At 37.3% G+C, this 26493-nt stretch overlaps 1 protein-coding gene across 5 annotated transcripts in view; it reads left to right on the top strand.

The window, feature by feature from the left end:
- IL1RAP (interleukin 1 receptor accessory protein) overlaps positions 1-26493 on the top strand; it is a 144185-nt gene that overhangs the window by 47735 nt on the left and 69957 nt on the right. For 3 of the 5 annotated variants that reach the window (XM_090275350.1, XM_090275369.1, XM_090275375.1), the window contains one exon: positions 2355-2427. In XM_090275350.1, the coding sequence (XP_090131476.1) occupies positions 2355-2427 (73 nt within the window). Of the gene's footprint in view, positions 1-1805; positions 1982-2354; positions 2428-26493 lie in introns of all 5 variants that reach the window. The other 2 variants (XM_090275358.1, XM_090275366.1) reach the window with 1 other exon arrangement.

The following is a 26493-nucleotide window of genomic DNA, read 5'->3' on the forward strand; positions in this document are numbered from 1 at the left end:
CTTGGTGACCTGACTCTTTGCTGCCTCTGGCATAATCCAGTTACTCATGAGAATATCAATTAAGGTCCTCAATCACACTAATTAGAATGTCTTCTAAGTGTTGCTTTAGGAATAGTATTAGGGCTGAAAGTACTGTGCCCTGAATCTGAAATTAAATATCTAGTTGCTCTCCACTGACAAGGATTAATGCAGAATTATTAATTAATTTTATTAATGACTTGGATGAGGGCATAGGTGGCATGCTGAGCAAGTTTATAGATGGCACAGAGCTAGGAGGATAACAATGACTGTGATGACAGACTCAGGAGCCAAAATGATATCGAGACAGAATTTAGTGGCAATCCATCCAATAGGTGCCTGGAAGAATGATCTCTATAAGGCAGAACTTGATGATAATATCACTCCTCTAATCAGAAACCTTCAGTAATTCCCCTATTTGCTGTTAAAATTAAATGTCAAGTTCTTAACCTGCTATTCAAAGCCTTGTTATATTATAATCCTAACTCTTACTGCTTTCCAACAAAATCTTCTGTAGTTCTTTTCCTAATACCCTGTGCTTGAGCCACACTGAATTATTTATAGACTATTTCCTATTCATGGTCCATGCTTTCTCCCTGGGCGTTATTGTCCATTTTCAAACTTGCTCTTCTAGTTCAAAAGTTACCGCCTGCATTTAGTCTTCTTTGATTGCCTCAGCTGGAGTCATCTCTGTCTTTTACTAATCTTCAACAATACTTATCTATTCCTCTCTATTTCATCACCCTTTATGCTGTATTGCAGTTATTTTTGGTATATATATTAAGTGTCTGCTAAACTCTGCCTAGTGACGAAACTTCTGTTTGATAAATCTTTACATATCTGGTAGTGCCTCTGCATGTATGTTGCTCATAGTTGATGACATTGAAGTGCTTTGCATGTGATGAATCTCTTCTACTGGGAGAGGTGGAGGAGGCCCTACATCTAATTTATAAACAGACAGTTTTCAATGCATGTTTTATTGAATAAATGAATAACTGATGGGGAGAAGAGTTCCCTAAGGTAATGATAAAGAATGGGAAGGGAATGGTGGTGATAAGAAAGAGACATTTAATCTTTGAGATAAAACAGTTGTTTAAGATATAATCAACTTACCTGTAATTTGTATGTAGTCACACTAAAGAAGCAAGTACAAAATGATTTTTGATGATGTGTGGTCTAGAGAGGTGACAGTTGTTGGAAACTTGCATTGCCCTTTAAAGTGACCACACACTCTGGATTGCTTGGACAGTACCAGTTTATACCTTTTGTTTCAGTGTAACACTCTTAAAACTGTCCCATTTTAAATGCTATTCTATGATCACCCTACTTATGAAATATCTTGGTCCCTGTGGTTGTGAAACTTGTGGCATAGGCTAATGTTTGGGATAATAATAGACTTGTAGTTGGCCAAATGTGGGCATAAAACCCATCTCTGTCACTTGCTAGGATGGGATCTGGACAAGTTTCCAGCACCTCTATAAGCACCCGTATGTATAGCTGTGTGTTCAATGCAGTAAGTGGAGATCTTGAGTATGGAATTTCTCAGTAATGTAAAGGTTTCAGTATTTATAACTCCAGAGAGGTTTTATCCAGGGTCAGATATATCTAAGGTAGTAGGGGAATAAATATTTCATAGAGTTGTTAAATCTCCAGGCCTTCTGCTTTAAAGATCACGCAACCAAATGTAAGGGCATGGTTCTTGCTAGTTGACTGTTTCAACTGTTTATCAATAGAAAGGCTAAAGCTCACAGAAACTGGATTGAAGCCTCATCATTTGTCTTTTCCAGTGAGAAGAAAACAGTGGCTGCAATAGGGCATGAGGTTTATATATTTCACTTGACTATACAATCACTGCGGTGGACTGCCAACCAAGTCTGAATTCAGGATTTCTAGATTTTCTGTTCTTCGCGAAGCAGGAAAAGTGCCTGGATTATAAAATATTTCCAAGGAAATGCAAAGAAGGGTAAGATGCTCAAGCTTCTCTTCCAGAATATGACTCCAATGGGGGGGAAAAAAATCTAGAGTGTTTTTTAAGGAGAACGTTATAGTTCAGTGATTAAGAAACTGTTCTAGAGTCAGGCTACTGGAATTTGGTCATCACTCTACTATTTTCTACCCAAAGGATCTTGGTTATGTTGTTTAAACTTGTCTCAGTTTCCTTATCTGTAATATAGGGATTTTTAAAAAGCCTATCTTGTTAGTTGGTTCTGACAATTAAATTTGTTAATGTTGTAAAATTGTTAGAATAATTCCCGGTCCCTAGTCAGCATGCTTATGCACTAAATAGTATTTAAGCACTAAGAGTAATAAGGAATCTCCCTTATTTTTGTATTTAGGCGGACAATATGGGACTTCTATGGTGTGTAATGAGTCTCTACTTCTATGGGATCCTGCAAAGTGATGCCTCGGGTGAGTGAATGGCTTTTGATGATCTTTTGAAATGCAGGTCATGCATAAGGTAGTGGTTCAAGTCTTTCTGAAAATGAATAGGAGAACATTATATTGTTTATTTCCATTGTCTTCTGTGGAAGCACAGAATCATAAATTTGACAGAATCAAAGAATTTTGATGATGGGAGGAACCACTGATGTCTCTATAGTGTTTATAGGACACGGTGCACTTAGGGGAGTGGTCTGGTGTGTAAGAATATACAACTTTTGTGTAACCTTCACATTCAAGCCAACTCGAATCCTGCTTCTTTTTTTTACCTCAGCTCCTATGGGAAAAGAAATGACAGTGATGGTAGCATGACTCTGTTTTCCAGACTTGAGCCAGGGGTGGAGAAGGTCTTGGTGGTGACAGCCCCCCAAGACCTTATAGGAACAAAGAAATAATGACCGGTTTCTGTCACACTGCTTCTGCATAGGAAAGAAAGACCAGTCATTAGGCTCATTCTTTCTTTGGGTTTTGCTTCATAAGAGAAGCCAGCCAAAACCTTTACTGAGATTGAATCACCAGACACAATCATTATTATGGACCGATTATATGAAATCAGAGCTACAAGGGATTTGGACATTTATTGTTTCAGGTCTCCTCTCATCTCTAGAATTACTATTCATAACCATTTTCTGACACCTCTAACTAGTGATTATTTAATCACAACCCATTATATCTTTGAACTGATCAAATTCTTAGAAAGATTTTAGTATATATTACCAAAATTCGTCTCTTTGTCATTCCCATACATTTCTTTGGTTCAGTTTCTTTAAATAGAAAATACATTATCCAATGGTTTTCTAATTTTAATGTAGGGTACCTAGGTATCTTAATTTTAAAAAGCTTTTTAGGTATAATTTTCCTGAAGACCATGGCCATACTTTGAATATTATTGCTTTATTTCCTCTTCTATGTGAGAGGCCTTCACAAATGTTAAAAGTGCTCATATAACCATGACCACACTCTCTAATGTATGCCTTCAGCTGTTCTTCACATGGCATGGGTCTGAGTCCACCTACCATCCTGATGATCTTTTCTCAGTGTGTTTCAGTTTTGCTTTGCCACTAAAGCATTGCACTCGAAAGCAAAAATAGCACTAAAGGAGGAGTATAACTAGGACAGAGTACAGCTCAAAGCTGAGAGAACTTCCAATCTCATTGGCCCCTGGGGTCTTCATGGAAAAAAAGTGTTTATAACCAGGGCTGATAGCAGGTGGGATACACTGCTCTATAGCTCTACTGGCTGTTTGGACCAGCATCTGTCCTGCTTAATTGAGTGCTCCATTTGACTAGTTGGTGCCATGATGTCCTGATTTTTACATATGCTGAATGTGACCCCTGATTATGGTTTGTTCTTATTTATTTCATTCTATGCCTGAATATTATCTGCTTACAGAGGCCTTCCTTGACCATCTTACCTAAAATAGCCCTGTCAATCACTGTCTATCCTCCTGTCCTGCTTTAGTTTTCTTCATAATACTCATTATTTTTGACATTGCCTTAATCCATTCTATTCTCATTCTCATTTCCTCCTCCCTTCCCTTCTCTTTCTCCCTTCTCTTTCATCATTCCCCAACCTCCATCTTCCCTCCTTCTTCCTTCCTTCCTTCCTCCCTTCCTTCCTTCCTTCCTTCCTTCCTTCCTTCCTTCCTTCCTTCCTTCTTCCTTCCTTCCTTCCTTCCTTCCTCCCTCCCTCCCTCCGTCCCTCTCTCCCTCCCTTTTTCTTCTTCCTCCTCTCTCTTCCTCTCTCTATATGATATATATATAATATATATGATGTATATCATATATTATATTTATAGTTTCCTTTCACATCTCTTTTTTAGCCAAATTGCCCCATTTTTTAATGGAACTTCTTGTTTGGAGTCATACCAGCAACTCATAAACGTGGTTTTATGGGCTGCCTCACCTTGAAGGAAAAGGGAGAGGTGGCTGTGTGACTCTTGCCAGGAGAACAGTGAAGTCCCAGAAGTTGGTGATGCTGGTGCTACCCCAGTGGTCCTGGCAGTGTTGCGTATCTGAATGACCTTTACTGTAATTCATCCAAGGAGTCCCCTCCCCCCTCCCTAAATTCTGTTGGAAAGTGAGCTTTCTACTCGGAAACTGTGACTCATAATTCTGATGAGTTCTCATACCAGCTCCATTGAGTCACCATGAGAGCAGGAAACATGTTGTAATCCTCCCAGCCCATCTGGCACATATTTACTCGCTTCCTTATGAAAAGGTGTATTGTGTCTGTGTCAGTGATGTGCTTCCTAGATGGAGGGAGAGGAACAAAAAGGAAGTGTTGTTGACAAAAATAAAAGGGGAAACTGGCTCTGGGTTACCAGGGGGAAAAGAAGGATAATTCCACACGCTGGGGGATCAGCCAACCTCTCACGTGTCAAGGTACCACCTCTTACAATGACGTATGTGCTGGCAGACTTGTTGGTGCCCATCTAAATGGAACAATAAGATTGATAGGAGGAACAAAGGAGAAATATCCTGAAACCCTAGAGTACTGCACATGTATATGATATTGGTAAGAGTTTTGTCTTATTGTTCTGGGCCCTTCCATGTGGATTCTCCTCTTCAGGGAAGCCCCAGATTTATAAAAAAGAACCGTATCAATGTACGAATTTTAGTTCCATGCAGTGTGTTTCAAGTGCAGTGATTGGCTTTAAGCCACACCATTCTGACTTTTAGGACATAGTCTTTCTGGTAACAGTATCGTGATTTTCCTCAGGAATGTGGGAGCTTCGTTTTCATCTCAGGTGGTGACATAAGCAAATAATCAAAAGCAAGCATATACTTTCTTTCAAGAAACTAAAGCTTGGATAATTATAAGAGTGATAATATAATTACAATGTGGTAGTTAGAGTGGTAATAAAGCTCTTTTTGCTGAAAAAGCACTTTGCGTTTTACATATTCTATGTCATTTGACTCTCACACCCAAACCATAGAGTGAGTCAGACTTTTATAAAACCCCTCTCCCCCACCTTTTTTGCTGAATAAGAAAAAAAAAAAAAAAAAAAAAAGATCTAAGTGGCCAAGTGAATTACCTAGTCTCATGGCTAATACTTAGCACAACTTTGTCTTAAACTTGTTCCTCAGTTCCCAAGATGTATGATATTTTTACTAACTATACTCCCATTAGACTCTACTAGCATATGAACAATTTAGGAAGAAGCTTAAGATCTGAGCAGTCATAGGTTTTGCTTACTGTTAAAGAACCACTCAGCCCTGGCTGGTGTGGCTCAGTGGATTGAGCACCGGCCAGCAAAGCAAAGGGCTGCTGGTTCAATTCTCAGTCGGGGCACATGCCTGGGTTGTGGGCCCAGTCCCCAGTTGGCAGGGAGAGAAACATCAATGTGTTTCTCTCCCTCTCTTTCTCCCTCCCTTCCCCTCTCTCTAAAAATAAATAAAATCTTTTTAAAAAAAGAACCACTCAGTAATAGGTTTCTGTGCTTTTTAGATAAGCAGTATCTCACCCCCTCCTTTTTAATATTTTTTAAGGAGGAAAATCACTGTAATATATGCCGAAAATTCAATATTCCCCTATTGCTTGTTATCATATTAAACATTTCCAATACGAAACTCTTAGGAGTTCTCTTTTGCAAGAATTCCAAAGCACACTTTACTTGTTGCACATTTCCTTTTGGTGTTTCATTAGCAGCATGTTAGAAAATCAAACTGTTAAAGCTGCCTTTAGAGTGGAAATAAATATTTGGAACTTATGATTCCAAGTTGGAAAGATAGTGAGAATGGCACATCATATAATATGGTGAATTTAAAAAATATGGTCATATCAAACTTATCTGCTACACAGACCACCTAAAATGATAGCAATGTATTTTCTTCTCCAAACGCACACACACATACACATACGCACACAGCCACAGCTACCTTTGAATATAACTTTTTATTTAGAAGTGAACAAACAGTTGACTGTGCCAGGTACAGGGCTGGATTTCACACACATTATTGTTAACTTCACAGAAAATACTGTGGAGGTGGGGAGCTAGAGAATCTTACAATCGCACACCTGTTATATAGTTTAGGAGGTGAAGGGCCAGGGAGGGGACCTAAGCTAGCAGTGCCAGAGGAACATGCCTGGTAGAACTGGGTTTTGGAGGCAGTCTTGACTCCAAAAGTAGAATTCTTTCCTTTTTACCACATTGCCTTCCTTTAGGACTTTGTTCTGCTTATGGAGATAAAATTTCCAGCAGAATTTTTTCTTTATAAGAAATTTACAAGGGGTGGAAATAATCTTTTGCTTATTGAAAGTGAATTACACTATGTAAAATAAATAAATAACTAAAACCACTGTGTTTCACTAGGAGTTAGAGACATTGATTTCAGACCTTGGCTGGGTAGCCCAGTTGGTTAGAGCATCGTCCTGATACACCAAGGTTGCAGGTTCAATTCCTGGTTAGGCCACATACAAGAATCAACCAATAAATGCATACATAAGTGGAACAACAAGTCAATGTCTCTCTCTCTTTCTCATTCTCTCCTTTTCTCTCTCTCTAAATCAATTTATAAAAATATTTAAGAAGATATTTGTTTAACTTCTGACTGTTTTACTTTGTGAGTTTTTCAATGACAGTAATGAAGTCATTTAATCACTTTGTGTCATTGCATCCTTATCTATAAATCAAACCAACCAACACACAACAGCTAACCCCCAGCCAATTCTACCTTCTTGCTTTTTTATTTAAAAGGATTATGGATATTATTCTACATCATGGACATACACCGCATATGCTCTTCCTATTGAAGTGGTTTCTAATGACAAGTGTTTATCTTACAAATTTGACCCATTTATATTATGAAGTTTGGGGTAAATAAGGGAAGGGTCATATTGTAAGGATCTTACAGTAAAGGTTGAGAGGAAGAGAGAAAATAAACACTGAAAATAACACCCTAAGAGAGCAGAGAAATTTACTAGCTCTGCAGGGAGGCAATGGGGAAGACTTCTTAATCAAAGAACAATTGTAGTTCTCTAGGAGAAAATACAAGTCTCGTTTGAGGACAGAACAGTGCAGTGCAACTGAAGGATAGTGTGAAGGCAATTTAGAAGCCAAGCTGGAAAGGTAGGTTGGGAACAGATTGTGGAGGACAGAAATCCCTTCAGGGAAAGAGAATATTTGTGTTTAATGTGTTTTAGATATAGTTGGTTAGTTCTTTTTTATTTTTAATTTTGTCTTACTTTTGTAAGGACATACACTATCTTTAATGTGATGTAATGGTTCTTTCAGCTTTTAATAGGATTCAATTTGTTGCCAGTCCATAGCCTTGTATTACTTGAAAATGCTTTTTGAAAAGCCATACTAGGATGTACTTGTGACATTCAGTTCTGTCTCTGTTGCTCATGGCTAGTCATCCTGAACACCAGCTACACTATTTAGTCCAAATATTTGGAGAATGTTTGAACAATACTATTTTATTTTATTCTTAGGCCTACAGGTCATCAGAATGCTACCATTTCCCCCTTTTGTTTTTTAAATGTTACCTCCTGGGATCCATGATCTTCACTCTTGGTTTTTTCTTTCTTTCTTTTTTTGAGCTGCATTTGTATTTTGAAACACAATGATGTTTATTTTTAAGTTACTTTTTCTTTTCCCAAGGATCCATATTCTACAGCCCTGTTGAAAAGAGATCTGTATACTGTAATTTACTGGCCCAATGCTGACTTTGCAAATATAAACTCTCCAGAGGAGCTTTTTGTTATCACAGTGATAATTCAATGTTTAGCAAAATGAATTGATTCTTCCTGTGTTAGTTAAGAGAAACCAGTATCTTTGTAGGGAATACGTGATTGTATATGATTATAGGTGAATGTCTGATGTATAGGAATTTATCCTGCCCTTTACATCATCTTAGCCTCTGCATTTTCCTCCCGGAACATTTGTTTCTTCCTTACTGAAATCAGTTCTATAAACCAGATCACTATCTTGGTTATCAGCAACTCACACCAAGCCAGTTATCACCTATTTCTCATTTTACTGTTTTTAATTTTTTTCTATTTAGTTGATAACTTCTTTAGAAAATAAACTATATATCCACTTTCAACATAACAATGCAATGATTCTTTTACTTTAAAATACACCAGGTGCTGCTACTCATTTATTTTTGAGGGACAGAGAGAAAAAGGATACATTTTACAAATAATCTGAGAACCTCAGTAAACAACTTCAAGAACTTGCCATCTGAACTTGTAAAACATAATATACAGAATTGCCTTCTCTTATCTTTTCCTGTTTCAGAAGCAATAGAAACAATGAAAATACAAGATGGCTGGGAAAATGAGAGAAAAGAGATAAAATAATTACACCCTCAATAACCTAGACTTGGCTGAGTTCTTTTGTTTTCATGAATTTCATTTCTCTTTCTACCACCTGAATCAAAACTCTTGTATAGCTGTACATTGTTGGGAAATAAATATCACTTTCCTACAGGATTTGTAGGGTCTAAAATAAAAGTTTAAAGCTTTTGGCCAGTCAGTCAGACCATTGTTGTTCTTATTGTTTTTTTCTTTCTGAGATACTTTCATACCTTTTGAAATGCCTCTTGAGGTAGGCTGGATTGTGCATTTTTACATATACACGAAGATACTGATGTACATTTTTCTGTTAACTTACAAAATAGAATATTTTGTTTTATTTAAATTTTGGGCTTGCCATACCAATGAGAAGGACCAAGTGAAGAGTATTTGCCAACTACTGGTTCTTCATTGGAATCGGTGTAATCTACACCGTAAGAGTAGACACTTTTTCAAAAGGAAAAGAACAGAAACAGAGGATAACTCATCAGTCCATCAGTCACTAGTGGTTTTTCTACATAAAGATAGCTTTTTATTAATATAATATCATGGGTTTTATTTGAGTCCCAATTACTTGAACTTGCAGTACAACTATAGTTGAAATATAGGACTCTATTACTGTTAAAGCAAACACAAATTGTTGTTCCCAGGTGGATCACAAACATTAACCATTATTTACTATAGATTTGTTTGCTCTTTTGTACTTTGGGGAGAAACCTTTCATTGTTGACTATGGACTTGTTTGCTCTTTAAACACAGTATATTAAATAGCTTGACTTGCTGCACCTGAGTTAACTTTGTTCTTTAGATCCTTTGGGAGTTCAGATTTTCCCAAAAGTTGCTTAATGAATTAATTTTTGCTTTCTAGAAAGGAAGCATTAATTTTATCCTCATATCTTCTAATTTGCTTTGAACCTTTTGACCTATCTAGTCCCCTAGTGAAAATTGCATTTCTCTGATGCAAGATTTTTACATCCACAGCTTGATTCTAAACACCTTTTCATCGTTATTTACTGTCCACTCAACATAAAGGAAAATGAAGAGAAGGAGCAAAGTAAGGGGAGAGAAAAGGACAGGAAAAGAAGAGAGGAAGAGAGGAAAGACATAGAACTTGAGAAAGAGAGAGAGAGAGATGGAGAAAAATATATACATAGACAGAATTTTCACAGAGGGACTTGTTGAATTTAATGCAAACCCGGTATATACTGCTTCAGATCATAAAATAACATTTTTTCTAGTACTACGCTTAAATATGCCCTCATTTTCCTGAGCTTTGCATTGGACGGTATCCTTTTTGGACAACACAGTTTTTCTACCATTTTCTCATTTTCTGATTCTTTCCCTACCTCCTAGTATGTTAAAATGATGAGAGCCAATAGAAGACTTAGATATTGAAGAATTTTCCTTACATCTAGTGCATCTCCAGCCATGAGAGCCATCAGCATCTCCAAATATACTGCTTTTTCAATCTGGGTACCTACATTCTGAAGGAAGTGTAAGGCAGAGATGGTGGAGGCTCGGAGCTGTGTGTGTGGTCTTGATGATAAGAAAGGAGATAGCACCTTTTGCACCTTGCATTTATAAGGTCTAGAGCAGAAACAATCAGCTATTTGCAATTGATGCTGAGCTATAAAAAGTCTTTCCTAGTAGCAAAGTATTGCTTGAGGCTCAGTAGAAACCCAGCTTGCATTCAGACCTAGAAGGAGGGTGTATCTTTGTCCTCAGAGTAAGTGAAATCATGGAAATGTGAATAGAGCAATCACTGAATGAGGGTGTTGGAAGAGTCCCTCCAACTGCATGCAATGTGAGATACTAAGGGGGATTTCAGGAAGAACATGAAGAGAAGGTTTTTGTTCCTGGTTTCTTTGTTCGAGACAACTCAGTGATCTTACCTTTATTGCTCTAAATATTCTGTTGTTGAAAAGGTCCTTCCTCTCATCTACAATGCAGTGATAATTGATGACTGCAATAATAGCCATGAAGCATTATGCAGTATTGAATTTTTTTTAATTACTAAAGGAAGATCATGCTAAGCTAAGCATGGCTTTAAATCTCTCTTACTTTAATTGTCTGTAAATCGGTAATATGTACCCATATAGTGGAGTGTGTGTGTGTGTGTGTGTGTGTGTGTGTGTGTGATAGAAGAGAAGGAATGTGAAGGAAATATGTATATATAAAATTTTCTGAGCAGCCCCATAAGACAGAGATCAGTGTTTTAATCTGTCTTTATTAGTAAGGAATTCCAAATTCAAAAACAATGAATTAAAGAGTTAACCTAATAGCTTAGTATAACTATTAAGTGGTAAAATTTGTATATGTACCTGTTTGACTATAAAATGCAGGCCATCTGCATTATATCATGTTGCCAGTGAATTCTTTATAATTGAAACGTCTGACTTTCTAAATATGTCAGACAAAGCTTTCTGTCAATAATTGATGACATGGAACACATACACTTGAAAAGAAACAATCAATTAAAAAAAAACTACATAGGATGTGATTTTTTATGTTGCAAATACTACTTCAAGTTGATTTGCTCCAAGCTTCTTGAAATGTAGACAATGCACTTCATTTGCATCTCTTCAGATTATATACATTTTTCCAAGGTCATACAAAATTTCCTAAAGGAAATCAGTTCTAAATAAGATGACAGATGGATAAAGGAAAGATGGTTCAGTACAGATGCAATGTATTTGAGTAGAGTGGGAAGCTCTTAACTTAAGTATGCTGCAAGGTCATTTTGGCATTAGTCATTGGCTTCCCCTGTTGGCTAACTCAGAGGTGCTAACTGTAACTTCCTGTCTTTCATTTTTACCCAGCTATAGCAGTCTCTGTCCCTCCTCTTAGGTGTTAAGGGACCTAGTAAATGATATTTACACGTGACTCAGATTTTCTTTTTTTTTTTTTTTTTGTATCTAACAATGTATAACTCTAAAAAATTTATTTTCAGTCTAAAAACAACAGTTGTTGTTGTTTTTTTTTCCTCTGCTAGACTTTGGCTGTGATTGGGTGTACAGTTTATAACATGATGGTGGTTTCACTCAAGGTTTCATTTTATTCTAGATGAAGCTGGAATGTTTTATCTTTCCTAGAAACTCACTTCTGTGTATGTGTGTGACAACAAAACAGAATAACTGTCACCTAGATTCAGCAACTGCACATAAGATTGGGCTGGCGGCTCTATCACCACCCTACACATAGGTATGTTACTTCACTCACTGCTGACTCTTTAAAATTGAAAGCCTGAACATTTGTTCAGGATGAATGCATAAATCCTCTTCCATCCCAGGGAAGTCAGTGTTTTCATAGGCCATGTATCCATTCTAAAGCAGCAGTGCTTTCATCATAGAAGGATGACAACTGTTTCCCTTTAATTTGAGGATGTGCCTTTATAATTGACGAGAAACAGGTCAAAGAGCTCTATAACCTCCGCATTTATGGAAGTTAGTCCTTTATGATGAGATCTGAAACCCAGTTCAGTAAATGTTATCTGGGCAGCTGTTATGTGCAAAGCTTTGTACCATGGGGAATGTAAAAAGAAGTAAGCCAGTTTGCATGCTTTCATTGGTAGGGTATAGGCTAGACACTCTGCTTGCCCATATTTATAGGTAAACCAGATAGAAATGATCTCGTCCTTTATGGAACCTATAATTTTATGGGAGTTTGAGGGCAGAGTAAAAATAAATAAATAAACACATTTTAAAAAGCTACGTGAAGAATATCTATAGGGTATTATATGGATGGAAAGTAATTGCACAGTACATCCCATTAATGGATGAGAAAGAGCCACCAATAATACACAGAGTAGGCAGAAGGCAGTGGGACGGTATGTGTGATGGCCCTGAGCTATAATGACCATGCTACTGATGTTGTTGGACCTGAAAGAAATAGGGGGAAGGAGACATGAAATGAGAAGGCAGAGGTAGGAGGGTCCACTGCCTATTAAGGATGCACATTTACCCTCATTGCAACAAAAAGTCATTGAAAGGATTGAGCCAGGACCCTCATGTTATCTCTTTATTAAATATTTCTACTAGCTTCCATGTGGGAAATAGATTGAAGATTTCAGTTTCTCTCAGTATGGTGGACAAGGTCCTTTAAATGACCCTTTTGCTGTAAAACAGCTAGAAATGACGAATTTAAAAATAAGTGTCATTTAAAATGAATTGCTGTGTTGGTAAGAAATCCTTAGAGAACAAAATTGAAGTAAAACTGGAATTCAGAAAAGAAAAGAAGCCAGCCCTGTATCTGGCAGCTGCCCAAAGTAGCACCCAGAGTTAGTGGGAAAAGATACTTTTAAATGCTAGGACATTTGGATAATTTCTCTATGGATAATTTCTTTAAAAATAAAATTACATTTTACCTTATGCCTTACCCCAATTCTTGGTTGAATTAAAATTTTAAATGTAGGAAGTAAATTAAGCCCAAAAATTATTAGAAAAAATATATATATGTAAAATTATTATAATGGTGGGATAGAAAGACCTTTCCAGCTATCTCATTAAAGGTAGGCATCGTTGAAGGAAGTTTGAATTATTGTTTCAGGTTTCTTTGAATATATTCCCAGGAGTGGAATCATTGGTAAAAAGGCAGTTCCATTTTTACTTTTTTGAGGTAACTCCATATTGCTTTCCATAGTGGCCACACCAGTCTGCATTCCCACCAGTAGTGCACTAGGGTTTCCTTTTCTCCACATCCTGGCCAACACTTGTTTGTTCGTTTATTGATGATAGCCCTTCTGACAGCTGTGAGGTGATATCTCATTGTGGTTTTAATTTGCATCTCTCTGATGATTAGTGACTTGGGGAATCTTTACATATGTTTTTTGGCCATCAATATGTCCTCTTTGGAGAAGTGTCTAGTCAGGCCCTTTGCCCATTTCTTAATTGGATTGTTTATTTTTTTGGTGTTGAGCTGTATGAGTTTTTTTTTTTTTTCATATATTTTGTATATTAACCCCATATCAGATGTATCATTGGTAACTATGTTCTCCCATTCACTGGGTTGTCTTTTCATTTTGTTGATGTTTTTCCTTGCTGCGTAAAAATTTTTTTAGTTTGATGTAGTCCCATTTGTTTATTTTTCCATTTGTTTCCCTTGCCTAAGGAGATACATCATAAAAAAAAGTTGATGAAAAATGTCTGAGATTTTACTGCCTATGTTTTTTTCTAGGATTTTTATGCTTTTGAGTTTTATTTGTAAGTCTGTAATCCATTTTGACTTTATTCTTTTGCATGGTGTAAGAAGGTACTACAGTTTTATTTTTTTGCCTGTATCTGTATGTATCCCAAACGCATTTATTAAATAGACTGCCTTTACCCCATTGTATGTTCTTGCCTCCTATTCTGCTCCATTGATCTATATGTCTGTATTTTTGAAAGATTTTATTTTTTATTTTATTTTACTTTATTTTTAGATAGAGGGGAAGGGAAGGAGAAAGGGAGGAAGTGAAACATCGAGGTGATAGAGAAACATCGATTGGCTGCCCCTTGCTCATTCCCAGCCAGGGAATCGAACTGGCACCTTTTTGCTCTGTGGAACGATGTCCAAGCAACTGAGCCACACTGTTCAGGGCAATATATGTTTTTATTCCAGTACCATGCTGTTTTGGTTACTATGGCCTTGTAGTATAGTTTGACATCATGTAGTGTGATTCCTCCAACTTTGTTTTTCTTTCTCAAGATTACTGTGGCTGTTCAGGTTCTTCTGTAGTTCCATATAAATTTTTGGAATATTTGTTCTAATGCTGTGAAATATACCATTAGTATCTTGATAGGAATTACATTGAATCTGTGGGTTGGTTTGGGTAGTATGAACATTTCAATGATGTTAATTCTTCCTAAGTATGAACATGGTATGTTGAATAAAAATAATGAAAACAGATATCCCTATCTTGCTCCTGATCTTAAGGGAAATGCTTTTATTTTTTTGACCATTGAGTATGATGTTGGCAATGGGTTTGTCATAAATGGCTTGTATTATGTTGATGTAAATCCCTCTATATCCACTTTGCTGTGATTTTTTTTTATCATAAATCTGTGCTGGATTTTATTAAATGCCTTTTCTGTATTTATTGAAATGATCATATGGTTTTTAGCCTTCATTTTTTATGAGGTATATCATGTTTCTTGATTTGTGGATATTGTACCAACCTTGCATGTATGGAATAAATCCCACTTGATTATGGTGTATGATATTTTTAATGTATTACTGTAAATGGCTTATTAATATTTTCTGGAGAATTTTAACATTTGTGTTCATCAGAGATGTTGGCCTATAATTTTCTTTCTTTGTACTGGCTTTATCTGGTTTTGGGACTGTAAAATGAGCTTGGGAGTCTTCCCTCTTATTGATTTTTTGGGGAATACTTTGGGAAGTATAGGTGTTAGATGTTAGATCTTTTTTTTTTTTTTTGAGCAGCAAAGTGAGGCATTTATTTACAAGTCTGCAGACTCACATGCACTGCCAGCAAGGAGCATGTGCGCCAGTTCTTTGAATATTTTGTAATATTCCCCTGTGAAGCCATCCACTCCAGGACTTTTCTTTCTTGGGATTTTTTTTTTTTTGAAAACTGCTTCAATTTTAATAGTTGTAATCTCTCTATTCTGATTCTCTGATTCTTCCTGATTCAGTTTTGGAAGATTGTATGTTTCTAGGAATTTATCCATTTATGTCCAGATTGTCCAATTTGTTGGCATATAGTTTTTCGTAATATTTTCTTACAATCCTTTATATTTCTGTGATCTCAATTGTTACTTCCCTTCTTTCTTTTCTGATTTTATTTATTTGTGTCCTCTCTCATATTCTTGATGAGTCTGGTTAAAGGTTTGTTAATCTTGTTTATCTTTTCAAAGAATGAGCTCTTGATTTCATTATTATTATATTGTTTTTTAGATTTTATTTTGTTTATTTCTGCTCTGATCTTTATTACTACCTGTATTCTACTTATTTCGACATTCTTTATTCTTTATTGTTGTTTCTTTAGTTCCTTTAAGTGTAAAATTAGAATGTTTACTTGAGATTTTTGTTTGTTTCTTGAGTTATTCCTTTAACGCTGTGAATTTCCCTTTTACTATTTCTTTTGCTGTGTCCCGTAGGTTTTGATTTTTTGTGTGCTCATTTTCATTTGTTTCAGAGTGTCTTTTGATTTCTTCCTTGATCTCATATGAACCCATTCATTGTTTAGTAACATGTTATTTAGCTTCCATGTCCTTGTATGTTTTTCTTATTTTTTCCTGTGATTGATTCCTGGTTTCAAACTATTATGATCAGAGAAGATGCTTGATATGATTTTAATCTTCTAAGTGTATTTAGTCTTTTTGTGTGTCCTAACTTGTCACCTATCCTAGAAAATGTTCTACATGCCCTTGAAAAGATTGGTGTTTTTTGTTTTTTGCTTTGGGGTAAAATAGTATGAAGATATCAATTAAATTTATCTGATCTAGTGTATCATTTAAGGCCGTTGTTTCTTTGATGATCTTCTGTCTGGAAAATCTATACATTGATGTCAGTGGGGTGTTCAAATTTCCTGCAATTACTCTATTGCTGTTTATCTCACCCTTTATCTTCAAGATTTGCCTTATATATTTAGGCTCTCCTATGTTGTGTGCATAAATGTTTACAAGTGTTATAGCCTCTTGTATCATTATGTAGTATCCTTCTTTGTCTCTTATTATAGTCTTTGTTTTAAAGTCTTTTTTGTCATATGTAAATATTGCTACCCAGCTTCTTTTCCCTTATGTTTGTATGACTTATCTTTTTTACATCCTTTTACTTTTAGTCTGTGTGTATCTTTAGTTCTGAGGTGGGTCTCTTGATTTCTTATCCATTCATCTACCCTATGCCTTTCAATTGGAGAATGTAAACTATTTACATTTAAAGTGTTTATTAATTGGTATGTATTTATTGCCATTTTATTCTTTATAACTATGTCCCCCTGTTTTTCTTCTTCTCCTCCTCCTCCCCTTCTCCGCTCCTCCTCTTCCTCCTCTTCTTCTCCTTCTTCTTCTTTTTCTCCTTCTTCTCCTTCTTCTTCTCCTTTTCCTTCTTCTTCTTTTCCTTCTTCTTCTCCTTCTTCTTTTTCTTTCTTCTTCTTCTTCTTCCTAAAGCAAGCACTTTAACATTTCTTATAATATTGGTTTGATGATAACAAACTCAGCTTTTCTTTGTCTGGAAAGCTCTTTATTTTTTCTTCAACTTTAAATGATTGTCTTGCTGAGTAAAGTGGGCTTGGTTGGAGGGCCTTGCTTTTCCTCACTTTAAATATTTCTTGCCAATCCATTTTGGCCTGAAACTTTTCTGTTGAGAAATCAGCTGACAGCCATATGGAAGATCTCATATAGGTAACTAACTGTATTTCTCTTGAGGCTTTTAAGCTTTTCTCTTTGTCTTTAACCTTTGCCATTTTAATTATGATTTGTCTTTGTAAAATAATTTATGCACCCTATATCCATTTCAGTATTATTTACAATAGCCATAATTTGGAAGCAGCCCAAGTGCCCATCAGTAGATGAATGTGTAAAAAGGCAGTGGTGCAGTTACACAATGAAATACTGCTCAAATGTAAAAAGAAGAAAGTCTTACCTTTTGTGACAGCATGGGTGGGCCTGGAGAGTATTATTCTCAGTGAAATAAGCCAGTCAGAGAAATACCATATGATTCCACGTGTATGTGGAATCTAATGAACAAAATAAATAAACAAAATAAAAATAGACTTAGAGATATAGAAAACAGAATGACAGCAGTCAAAAGGAAAGGGGTTGGGGGCTGGGTAAAAAAGTGGAAGGGATTCGCAAAAAAAAAAACAAACCCAAAAAACAAACAAAAAAAAAACCCCCATAGACACAGACAACAGTGTGGTGATTACAAAAGGGAAAAGGAGGTGGGGGGGTAAAAATGGGTAAAGAGGGGATAAATGGTGATGGAAAGAGACTTGACTTTGGATGGTGAATACACAATTCAATATACAGATGATGGATTATAGAATTATACAATTAAAATCTATTTAATTTTATTAACCATTGTCACCCAATATGTTCAGTAAAAATATTTAAAACATTAAATGAAGTTTGATATATTTGGCTATATAAAGATTGAAAAAATTAGCTTAGCATTGATGTACTATATGTTGAAGAATGAATGAAATATTAGAAAAATTTTGGCATATACAGAAGGGTTAATGTAATCAGAATACAAGGAGCTCTTGCCCACAGAAGAAATACTTTAAATATAAGGTATATTCTGGAAAAATAAGCGGTTCAAAATATATTAAAACAAATGGTTTATTCTAAAAGGAAGCTCAGTTCATGAGTAATAAGATACATGCAAATTAAGCCAACAATGAGGTTTCATTTTTACCCATTGGGTTAGCAATGGTTAAAGAGGACAATCCTACTTAATTTTGTAAGGAGTGGGTGATTAATGACCAGGTGTGGTGTTCTTATACCATGTGAGAGAGGGTGTACCTGGAATAGGTTTTGTGGAGGGCACCTTGGTTAAAGATACCAAAATGCCTCCTTTTGATCTCATAATGAACCTTCTATACATATATTCTAAGGAAACAATCAGAGAAATGAATCGAGATTATTCACAACTATATTTTTCTTACAATTGTTCAAATAGGTAACATTGAAAACAGTGTTAATATTCATTTATAGAATGTGCTTAAATAATGTGTTGTATCAATAAAACAGAATACTACTGAGCCATCAGAAGTATAAATAAATTTATATTTGTTGATATGGAAGGATTTTATCATAGGTATTTCTGTTTAAACACAGGTAGCATGAAGCAAGATTGGTCTGAAACCTTTATCAGTGGCTTTTATTTGCTAAAGCTAGATCTTCTGGCTTATGAGAACCAGTTGTTCAAATTTCAGGAATTTTGTGAGCCAGTTTTTGAATCATTGGTAGTTTGAAATTGGCCATGATGAGAGTCTTTACCCCATGGAAACTGATAAGATGCTTATACATCAGCACCTTCCCACTCCCAGCCCCTGGCTGGTTTATTGTACAGCCCTATGTCTATAAGAATATATGCATACATGTGGAAAGTCTTTGGTAGAATACACCCCAAATCTTAACCCTGATTATCTTTTGAGAGTTCAATTGTTTGAGTTTATTTCCCTCCTTTTAAAATAATTTTGTATCATCTGAATATATTACAATCTGATTATATTTATAATTAGAAATAAAAAGCAACTTAATTTCTGGAAGTAAGAAAGAATGAGGTCCTGATCTGTTGGAGTTTTGGGGAAAGTATAAGCAAGGGGCAATTGTGAAATATACTATTGTTTAAACATTGGCTCTTTGTTTCTATGTATAAATTGAGATGTTAATAGCTCCCCTAACACAGATAATTTTAATTTTATGCACAACCTTGATAGACTACTAAATTTGGATATTTGTAAGGGAAAAAAGAGATCATTGTTGAATTCCATACACTATAACTGGTGTTGATATTTGTGTATTTGTTACTTTGCAGTGTTAAGGAAATAAACATTAACCACCCAAATTTTTGGAGATTGAAATCAGTGAGTACCCATTTATCTGCTTCAAAGTTTACCAATAGTGGATACTCAGCCCAAAACTATCTATGTCCCCTATTCTTATATAGTTTACTGGTTCGATTAAACATGTCTGTTGATTATAGTTTTCTGGCTTATTTTGTTTTATTTAATTTTAATTTATTTTATTTTATTTTTTTACTGGAAAGGGATTTAACTTTCATCGTATTATTATTATTATTATTATTATTAATTATATTTGATTGATTATATCATTACAGTTGTCCAAATTTTTCTGCCTTTGGCCACCTTCAACCCAGCTCCACCCCCACTCTCTCAGGCAATCCCCACATCATTGTTCATGCCCATGGGTCACGTGTATAAGTTCTTTTGCTACTCGTTTTCCTCTACTGTACTTTACCTCTCCATGGCTATTCTGTAACTACCTATTCGTACTTCTTAATCCCCTCACCTCTTCACCCGTTCCCCCACAACCCCCCTCCTATCTGACAACCATCAAAATGCTCTCTGTATCCATGATTCTGTCTCTGTTCTTATTTTCTTAGTTTGTTTTTTAGATTTAATCGACAGGTATGTATTTATTGCTATTTTATTGTTCATAGTTTTGATCTTCTTTCTTAAATAAGTCCCTTTAACACTTCATATAACAATGGTTTAGCGATGATGAACTCCTTTGTTTTCCTTCTTGTCTGGGAAGCTCTTTATCTAACCATTGATTCTAAATGATATATGTGCTGGGTAGAGTAATCTTGGCTGTAGGTCCCTGATTTTCATGGCTTTGAATAATTCTTGCCAATCCCAAAAGTCTCTTTTGAGGAAGCAGCTGACAGTCTTGTAGGAACTCCCCTGTAGGTAACTAACTGCTTTTCTCTTGCTGCTTTTAAGATTCTCTCTTTATCTTTCTCTTTGGCATTTTAACCAGGATGTGTCTTGGAGTGGGCCTCTTTGCATTCATCTTGTTTGGGACTCTCTGTGCTTCCCGAACTTACATGTCTATTTCCTTTACCAAATTATGGAAACTTTCTTTCATTATTTTTTCAAATAGATTTCCAATTTCTTTCTCTTACACTTCTCCTTCTGGCACCCCTATGATAGAAAGTTGGGATGTTTGAAGTTGTACCAGAGGTTGCTTAAACTATCCTTATTTTGGGGGTTCTTTTTTCTTCTTGTTGTTCTGATGGGCTGATTTTGCTTCCTTATGTTCCAAATGATTGGTTTGATTCTTGCCTTCATCCACTCTACTGTTATTTCTCTATAAATTGTTTTTTATTTCAATTAGCGTAGCCTTCATTTCTGACTGGATCTTCTTTATGCTGTTAAGATTGTCACTAAGTTCCTTGAACATCCTTATAAACATTGTTTCAAACTCTGTATCTGATAGATTGCTTATCTCCATTTTGTTTAGTTCTTTTTCTGGAGTTTTGATCTGTTCTTTCATTTGGGCCATGTTTCTTTGTCTCTTCCTTTTGGCAGCCTCCCTGTGTTTGTTTCTATGTATTAGGTAGAACTGCTATGACTCCTCTTCATGTTGTGGCTTAATATAGTAGGTCTCCTATAGGGTCCAGTGGCACAGCCTCCCCTATCACCCAAGCTAGGTACTCAAGGTCTGTCTTTCATATCGGCTGAGTACACCCTCTTTTTGTAGTTGAGCTTTGGTTGCTATTGACAGGTCAATGGGAGGGATTTACCCAGGCCAGTCAGCTGCAAGGATTGGCTGTGACCACTGACCATCCACCTCCACCCTCCATGGAGGATCAACTGTGCAGGGGTAGGGTGGTGGTGCTCCAATGTGGTCTGTAGCTGCCCACTGGGTGCACAGACCTTGGGGTTTCTTGCTGGTACAGGCCAAGGTTAGCCCCTCCCTGTGTTTTGCTAGAGGCTACCCTGCCTGAGCTATAGAGCAATTTGAGATGGCTGATACTTGTGCTTGGCTTGGAGATTCCCAGGGAACCCAAGTGTTAGAAACAAGGACATAGTGACTCCCAAACCAGTAAAAAGTCATTAGTAATAAAGGGCAAATGTAATTAAAGGGTCTTAAGGGCAAATGTAATTAGAGGATCTCTGAGAAGGGAGCTGACAGCACTGGCATATCTACAAACCACAGGAGGGGCAATTAGATAACCGTGTTAGATTGTAACTCCGGAGTAACCAGTAATGGAGAAACGGGGAAGAAGGAGAGAGGAGGGGGAGCTAATTACATTAGGGCGGGGAAGCTAATCGCTCTCACTTTAGGGCAAAGAAGATAATCACTTTAGGGTGGCAATTTTAGGGTGGAGAAGATAATCACTTTAGGGTGGCAATTTCAGGATGGGGAAGCTAAGACTATAAAACCAGTTTCCTTTGTTTACTTGGCGCGCACATTCTCCTGGCTGTGAGGGTGCGCCCGGCTCTGCAGACTCGTGAATAAAGGCCTCGTTTTACTGCTCAAGTCCTGTGTCCCAGTTTTTGTTGTGAGCGTTTCTCACACAAGATGTGAATGTAGGCTGATTACTGCTAGTGTGGGGCCTGGGGTCACTTAGCAAGAGATACATGGGCTCTAGGCTCTCTGAGGCTAAGCTGTTGCTAGTTCAAAAGGATTTAGGAAGTTGTGAAGCTTTAGCCGAAACCCACTATTCCTATAGAAAAGCTACTGTTAACAGCTGTAAGTTGGGTGGGACAGAGCCTCAGGGAATCTCCAGGATGGGGCAAACAGTGTTAGCTAGGTTGATGGAGTCTCAGATATGGCACCAGCCTGCTGGCTCTGTGACTCTGCCCACCTTTCTGTCTTGGAGAAAGCTGTCCCCTAGCTCTCACCAGTCACTACAGTTCCTCCCTATATGCCATTGATGCCTTTCAGGCTGTTACTGTGGTGCTGGATTTCAGAGGGAGTGAGTCTGAGTAAGTCTGTGTGTGGATTCTTTAAGAGGCACTGCTTGGGGCTCCAACAGTTTACTCCACTGACTCAATCTCTGCTGGTTTTTGCAGCAGAAGTTATGGGGTCTTATCTTCTTGGCACTAGTACACTGAGCTGGGGGGCCTGGTGTGGGGCTGGCACTCCTCACTCCCAAGATATCCCTCCCGAATTTTTATCCACCACACTTGTATATGGGACCAGCCCATTCTGCATCTCCACTCTTCTACCAGTCTGGCTGGATGTGGTTTGTTTAATTTTGTAGTTATTAGACATCCATTGAACTTGATTTCTGCTGGTTCTAACTGATAGTTGTTTTATAATTTTGATGTTGTTGTGTGAGGAGGCAAGCCGTGTTTACCTATGCTGTCGTATTTTTTATTTTTATTTCTGAAGAACTCAATACTACTTCATATGTTCACATTCCTTCATTTCTTTGTGTAATGTATATGTGTGTGTGTGTGTGTGTGTGTGTGTGTGTGTGTGTACACATAAATAAATTGGGATAGAGTTTGTACCAAATACAATTCACATTGTCATTATATCAGCTAATCATTATGTAACCAGGCAGCATGGGGTCCAGCAATTTGTCACCATGCATACACATTACACAAAGATTTGTGGGGAAAGAGATAGGTTTTTATTAATAGGGTTCCTAATTTGAGGGGGGTGGGAGAATTTCTGCTCTGAGCCAACTGAGTTGACCTCTTCCACAAAGCATAGAAACCCAGTTACCGCCGAGAAAGATTAAAGTCCAAATCCATGCCCAGAAGTCCCCCATTATTGCATTTTTTGTAGCCCAAGGTTGTTACTCAAAGGGGTCTCCATTACTATAATTCCAGGTTTGCTCACTCTCTCTGGTGCCAGAGTCACCTTTGCCTCACAACATCGCTCTCTCCCCTTCTCTCTCTCTCTCCCTCCCCCTCTCTCTCTTTGTCTGGGGTATGCTAGCAGATCACTTCAGGTGGTTGTATAGGGGAAGTTTCATCTGCCAGAACTTCTCAGCTCATGCCTACATATGCTGCTCTCAGGACAAGAGAGTGGGAGCAGTCCAGGACCCACGTGCCAAGCTGCACTGGGTCATAGCATCCCAAGGGCTGCTACCTGGTGAGGCACACATCCCAATGTGGGACCCTGCCTCCAGGAATTGACTTCCAGCTGTGTAGGGCCTAAGCCCCGAGTGGTCCCAGCATCTGCCACTCCTGCCTGTATGGGGCAAAAGCCCAAGACGTGAAAAAGCCAAGTATTCAAGAGGACAAGAAACCAAAAGAGCCAGCTTCTGCCTGCCTTCTGTTTAGCAGTCCTCTCCCAGAATCCCATGCATGCCCGAAGCCAGTGGGAGTGTCCAGCTTTCCAACCAGTGAGGGTCAGTGTTGGCCATGTTTGCCTTTGCCCATCTTCTGGCTGCCATGTTGCATGAGGAGGCAAAGTCTCCTGTCACACATGCTCTGTACAAGTTACCATCTACTGAGTGATGAGCTGCGTGACGGCCTCAGGCAACCTCCCTTCCCTGGAGGTCCCTCTTTTCACAGGAAGCGCAGCCACTTTTAATCTTCAGTTCTGCCTTGGTGTTTTCTCCCTGCCCCCTGCCTTCTCCAGTGATACTCTGTTACAAGTATAGTGTTTTGTAGTTAAAACGCTTGCATTGTTTGTTTATCAGGATAACAATAAAGTGTATTATCATTTCCATTCCACAGATTAGGAAGCAGAGACTTGGTGAGGTTGGGAGATTTAGCCATAATCATGGAGATAGTAAACAGAAGAACCAGGACTAAAGCCCTTGTCTTCCACTCCCAAACACATTGTTCTTTTTCTCGGCAGACCCAGGAATCCCAACCCTTTCACTACTAAGGATGTCATTTATTTTGTATTTTTTCTAAAGACTCCATGTGTTGAAAACAATAAAAACCAGTCATATTAGTGTTGCAGCCATGTCTACAAACTAAGGAATACACTCATCACCTAAGAAGAAAATCTGTGTTCACTAGCTGCCAAAACACATCCCCTCTCCCTCATTCCTCAATCCTAGCTAGGCATTCTGGACATTTCATAGAAATGGAATCATATTATATGTGGCTTTTTTACAACTAGCTTAGCGTAATGTTTTCACTTAATTTTTTTTTTTTTTTTTTCTGTGTGGTTGCCTTTCATTCACGCCCCCAGCTGGGGACCTGACATGCAACCTAGTAATCTGCCCTAGCTGGGAATCGAACCAGCGACACTGGGCTCGCAGGCTGATATTCAATCCACTGAGCCACAGCAGCCAGGGCTCACTTAATGTTTTTAAAGTACATTCATGATGTAGCATGTAATCTGTATTTCATTACCTTTTATTGATAAATAATATTCTATTACTTATTCATTCATCATTTATTGACATTTAGATTGTTTTTACTTTTTGTCTATCATGAATAATGATGCTGTGGACAATTGTGAACATATTTTCATTTCTCTTGTGTATATGCCTATGAGTGGAATTTCAGGGTCATGTGGTGACTCTGTCTTTAACATTTTTTAAAAAACTGCCGAACTATCATCCAAAATGACAGCACCACTGTAAATGTATTTTTGAAGTATTGAAACAGATGAGGCTTAGGTTGGGTACCATACCACAACCCTGTTCCAGAATCGTTCCCTAAGGCAAAAACATTTCATCAAAAAAAGAAGAGATCATGGTGAACTCAGAGGTCTTCCCTGGACTCATCCCCTTAATCTCTGATTCAAGAGGGGAACATTTAAGCATTTCCTTTTTGTTAGTGAAACAAATTTAAATCTCAGTGATAGGGGAGCTCAGCAAAGGTCCTGGGTCAGAAAATGTCCTCAATAATTCACAGTACATATATAACATAGGGACAAAAATAGAATAAAACTTGACTCAAATCGATTCTTGGCTTCATGTGACTCTCTGACCCTATCTACAAAATGAAGATGATAATAGTGGCCCTACATACCTCACAGAGTTGTTATGGAAATCTAATGAGATAATAAATGTCAGTTTTCCTGTAAGCAGCAAAAACAAGGAACCAGACCCTCCATCAGATGAGCCTGAAAAACTGACACTTCATCCTTGCCATATGGACAAGCACCAACACATCCTGTAGTATGAGATTAGGATTGAGTTTTTTTGCATTCGAAGATGGGTGTTAACCCACAAGAATCCACATTTCCAAATGCATTCAAACCTGTGTCCAGAAGGGTTTTCATTTGCTCCAGATGTTTATTTACTTATCAACTTTCTGAGAATTCAAAGACAGGTATCATATACTCTTTAAAACCTGTTGCTTGGAAACCAGTCTGTGGTCTCTTGATTCTCTCTGCCTCTTACTTTGGCTTTGATGATTCTAAATTAATTGAAACTTGTATTATTTTCCAGTATAACTGCAAAATAAAATGTATTTATTCATTGAGCATTGATTTATTGAAATATTTTGATGAGCCAGGCTTTAGGATATGATGATGAACAAAGTAAGTCTTATTTTTATCTTAATGTAATTTACAGTCTCCTGTGGTTTTTGTCTAAATGTTTCGGGGTCCTTCTGATTCAGCATAACCCATGGATAGAATTATTACTTTGCTTTAAAAAATGAAGAATAGATGAGAAATAACACAAGGAATATAAAAGATCTTCACACTGTGGGTTTAGCTCTGTTGCTAATTTTCTGGGTGACTGTGGGCAAGTTACTTAACCTTTCTGAATTTGTGTTTTCTCATCTGTAAAATTGTTTACTTTTTTCTGATTCTTGCCCTCTAGTATTCCTTAATGACAGTTGTAAGTTTGAGGTTCAAAAACCTCTGAACCAAGTTGCCTTTCTTTTCCTTTTCACTTGTCATCAGTCCATCTTAGGTCTTCTTTCATGTTCCACTGTCCACTTCTTTCCATGTTAACCATCACCCTTCCAAACCACACCATCTCACTCTTGGACTCTACAGCAGTAGCTTCATAACTGGCTGTTCCTCCCCCACTCATACCCCTTCCAATCCATTCTTCACAAGGCAGCCAGCATTATCTATTTAAAATGCTCAGTTAAATTACATATCTCTTTTGATGAAATTTTGAAGGTATTTCCCATTATTCTTAAAATAAAATTTCAATTCTTGCAGTGGCCTCTATCTCCCTATATGTTCAGGTTCCTACCTGTTGCCTCAAACTCTTTGTAGTCCTATTTTTTTTTTTTCTGTCAATTAAGCTTCTTAAGACCCTTTCAGACATTCACTCTAAGACCTTCACACAGTCTCCTCTCACCTTTGCCCCTCACACCTTTATTCTGCAACACTCAGCTTGAATGTCAGTTCCTTAGCAAACATCTCCCCCATACCTCAA

This window comes from Furipterus horrens, unplaced genomic scaffold, assembly GCF_987537825.1.
Source record: "Furipterus horrens unplaced genomic scaffold, mFurHor1.1.pri manual_scaffold_1, whole genome shotgun sequence".
NCBI classification, from domain to species: domain Eukaryota; kingdom Metazoa; phylum Chordata; class Mammalia; order Chiroptera; family Furipteridae; genus Furipterus; species Furipterus horrens.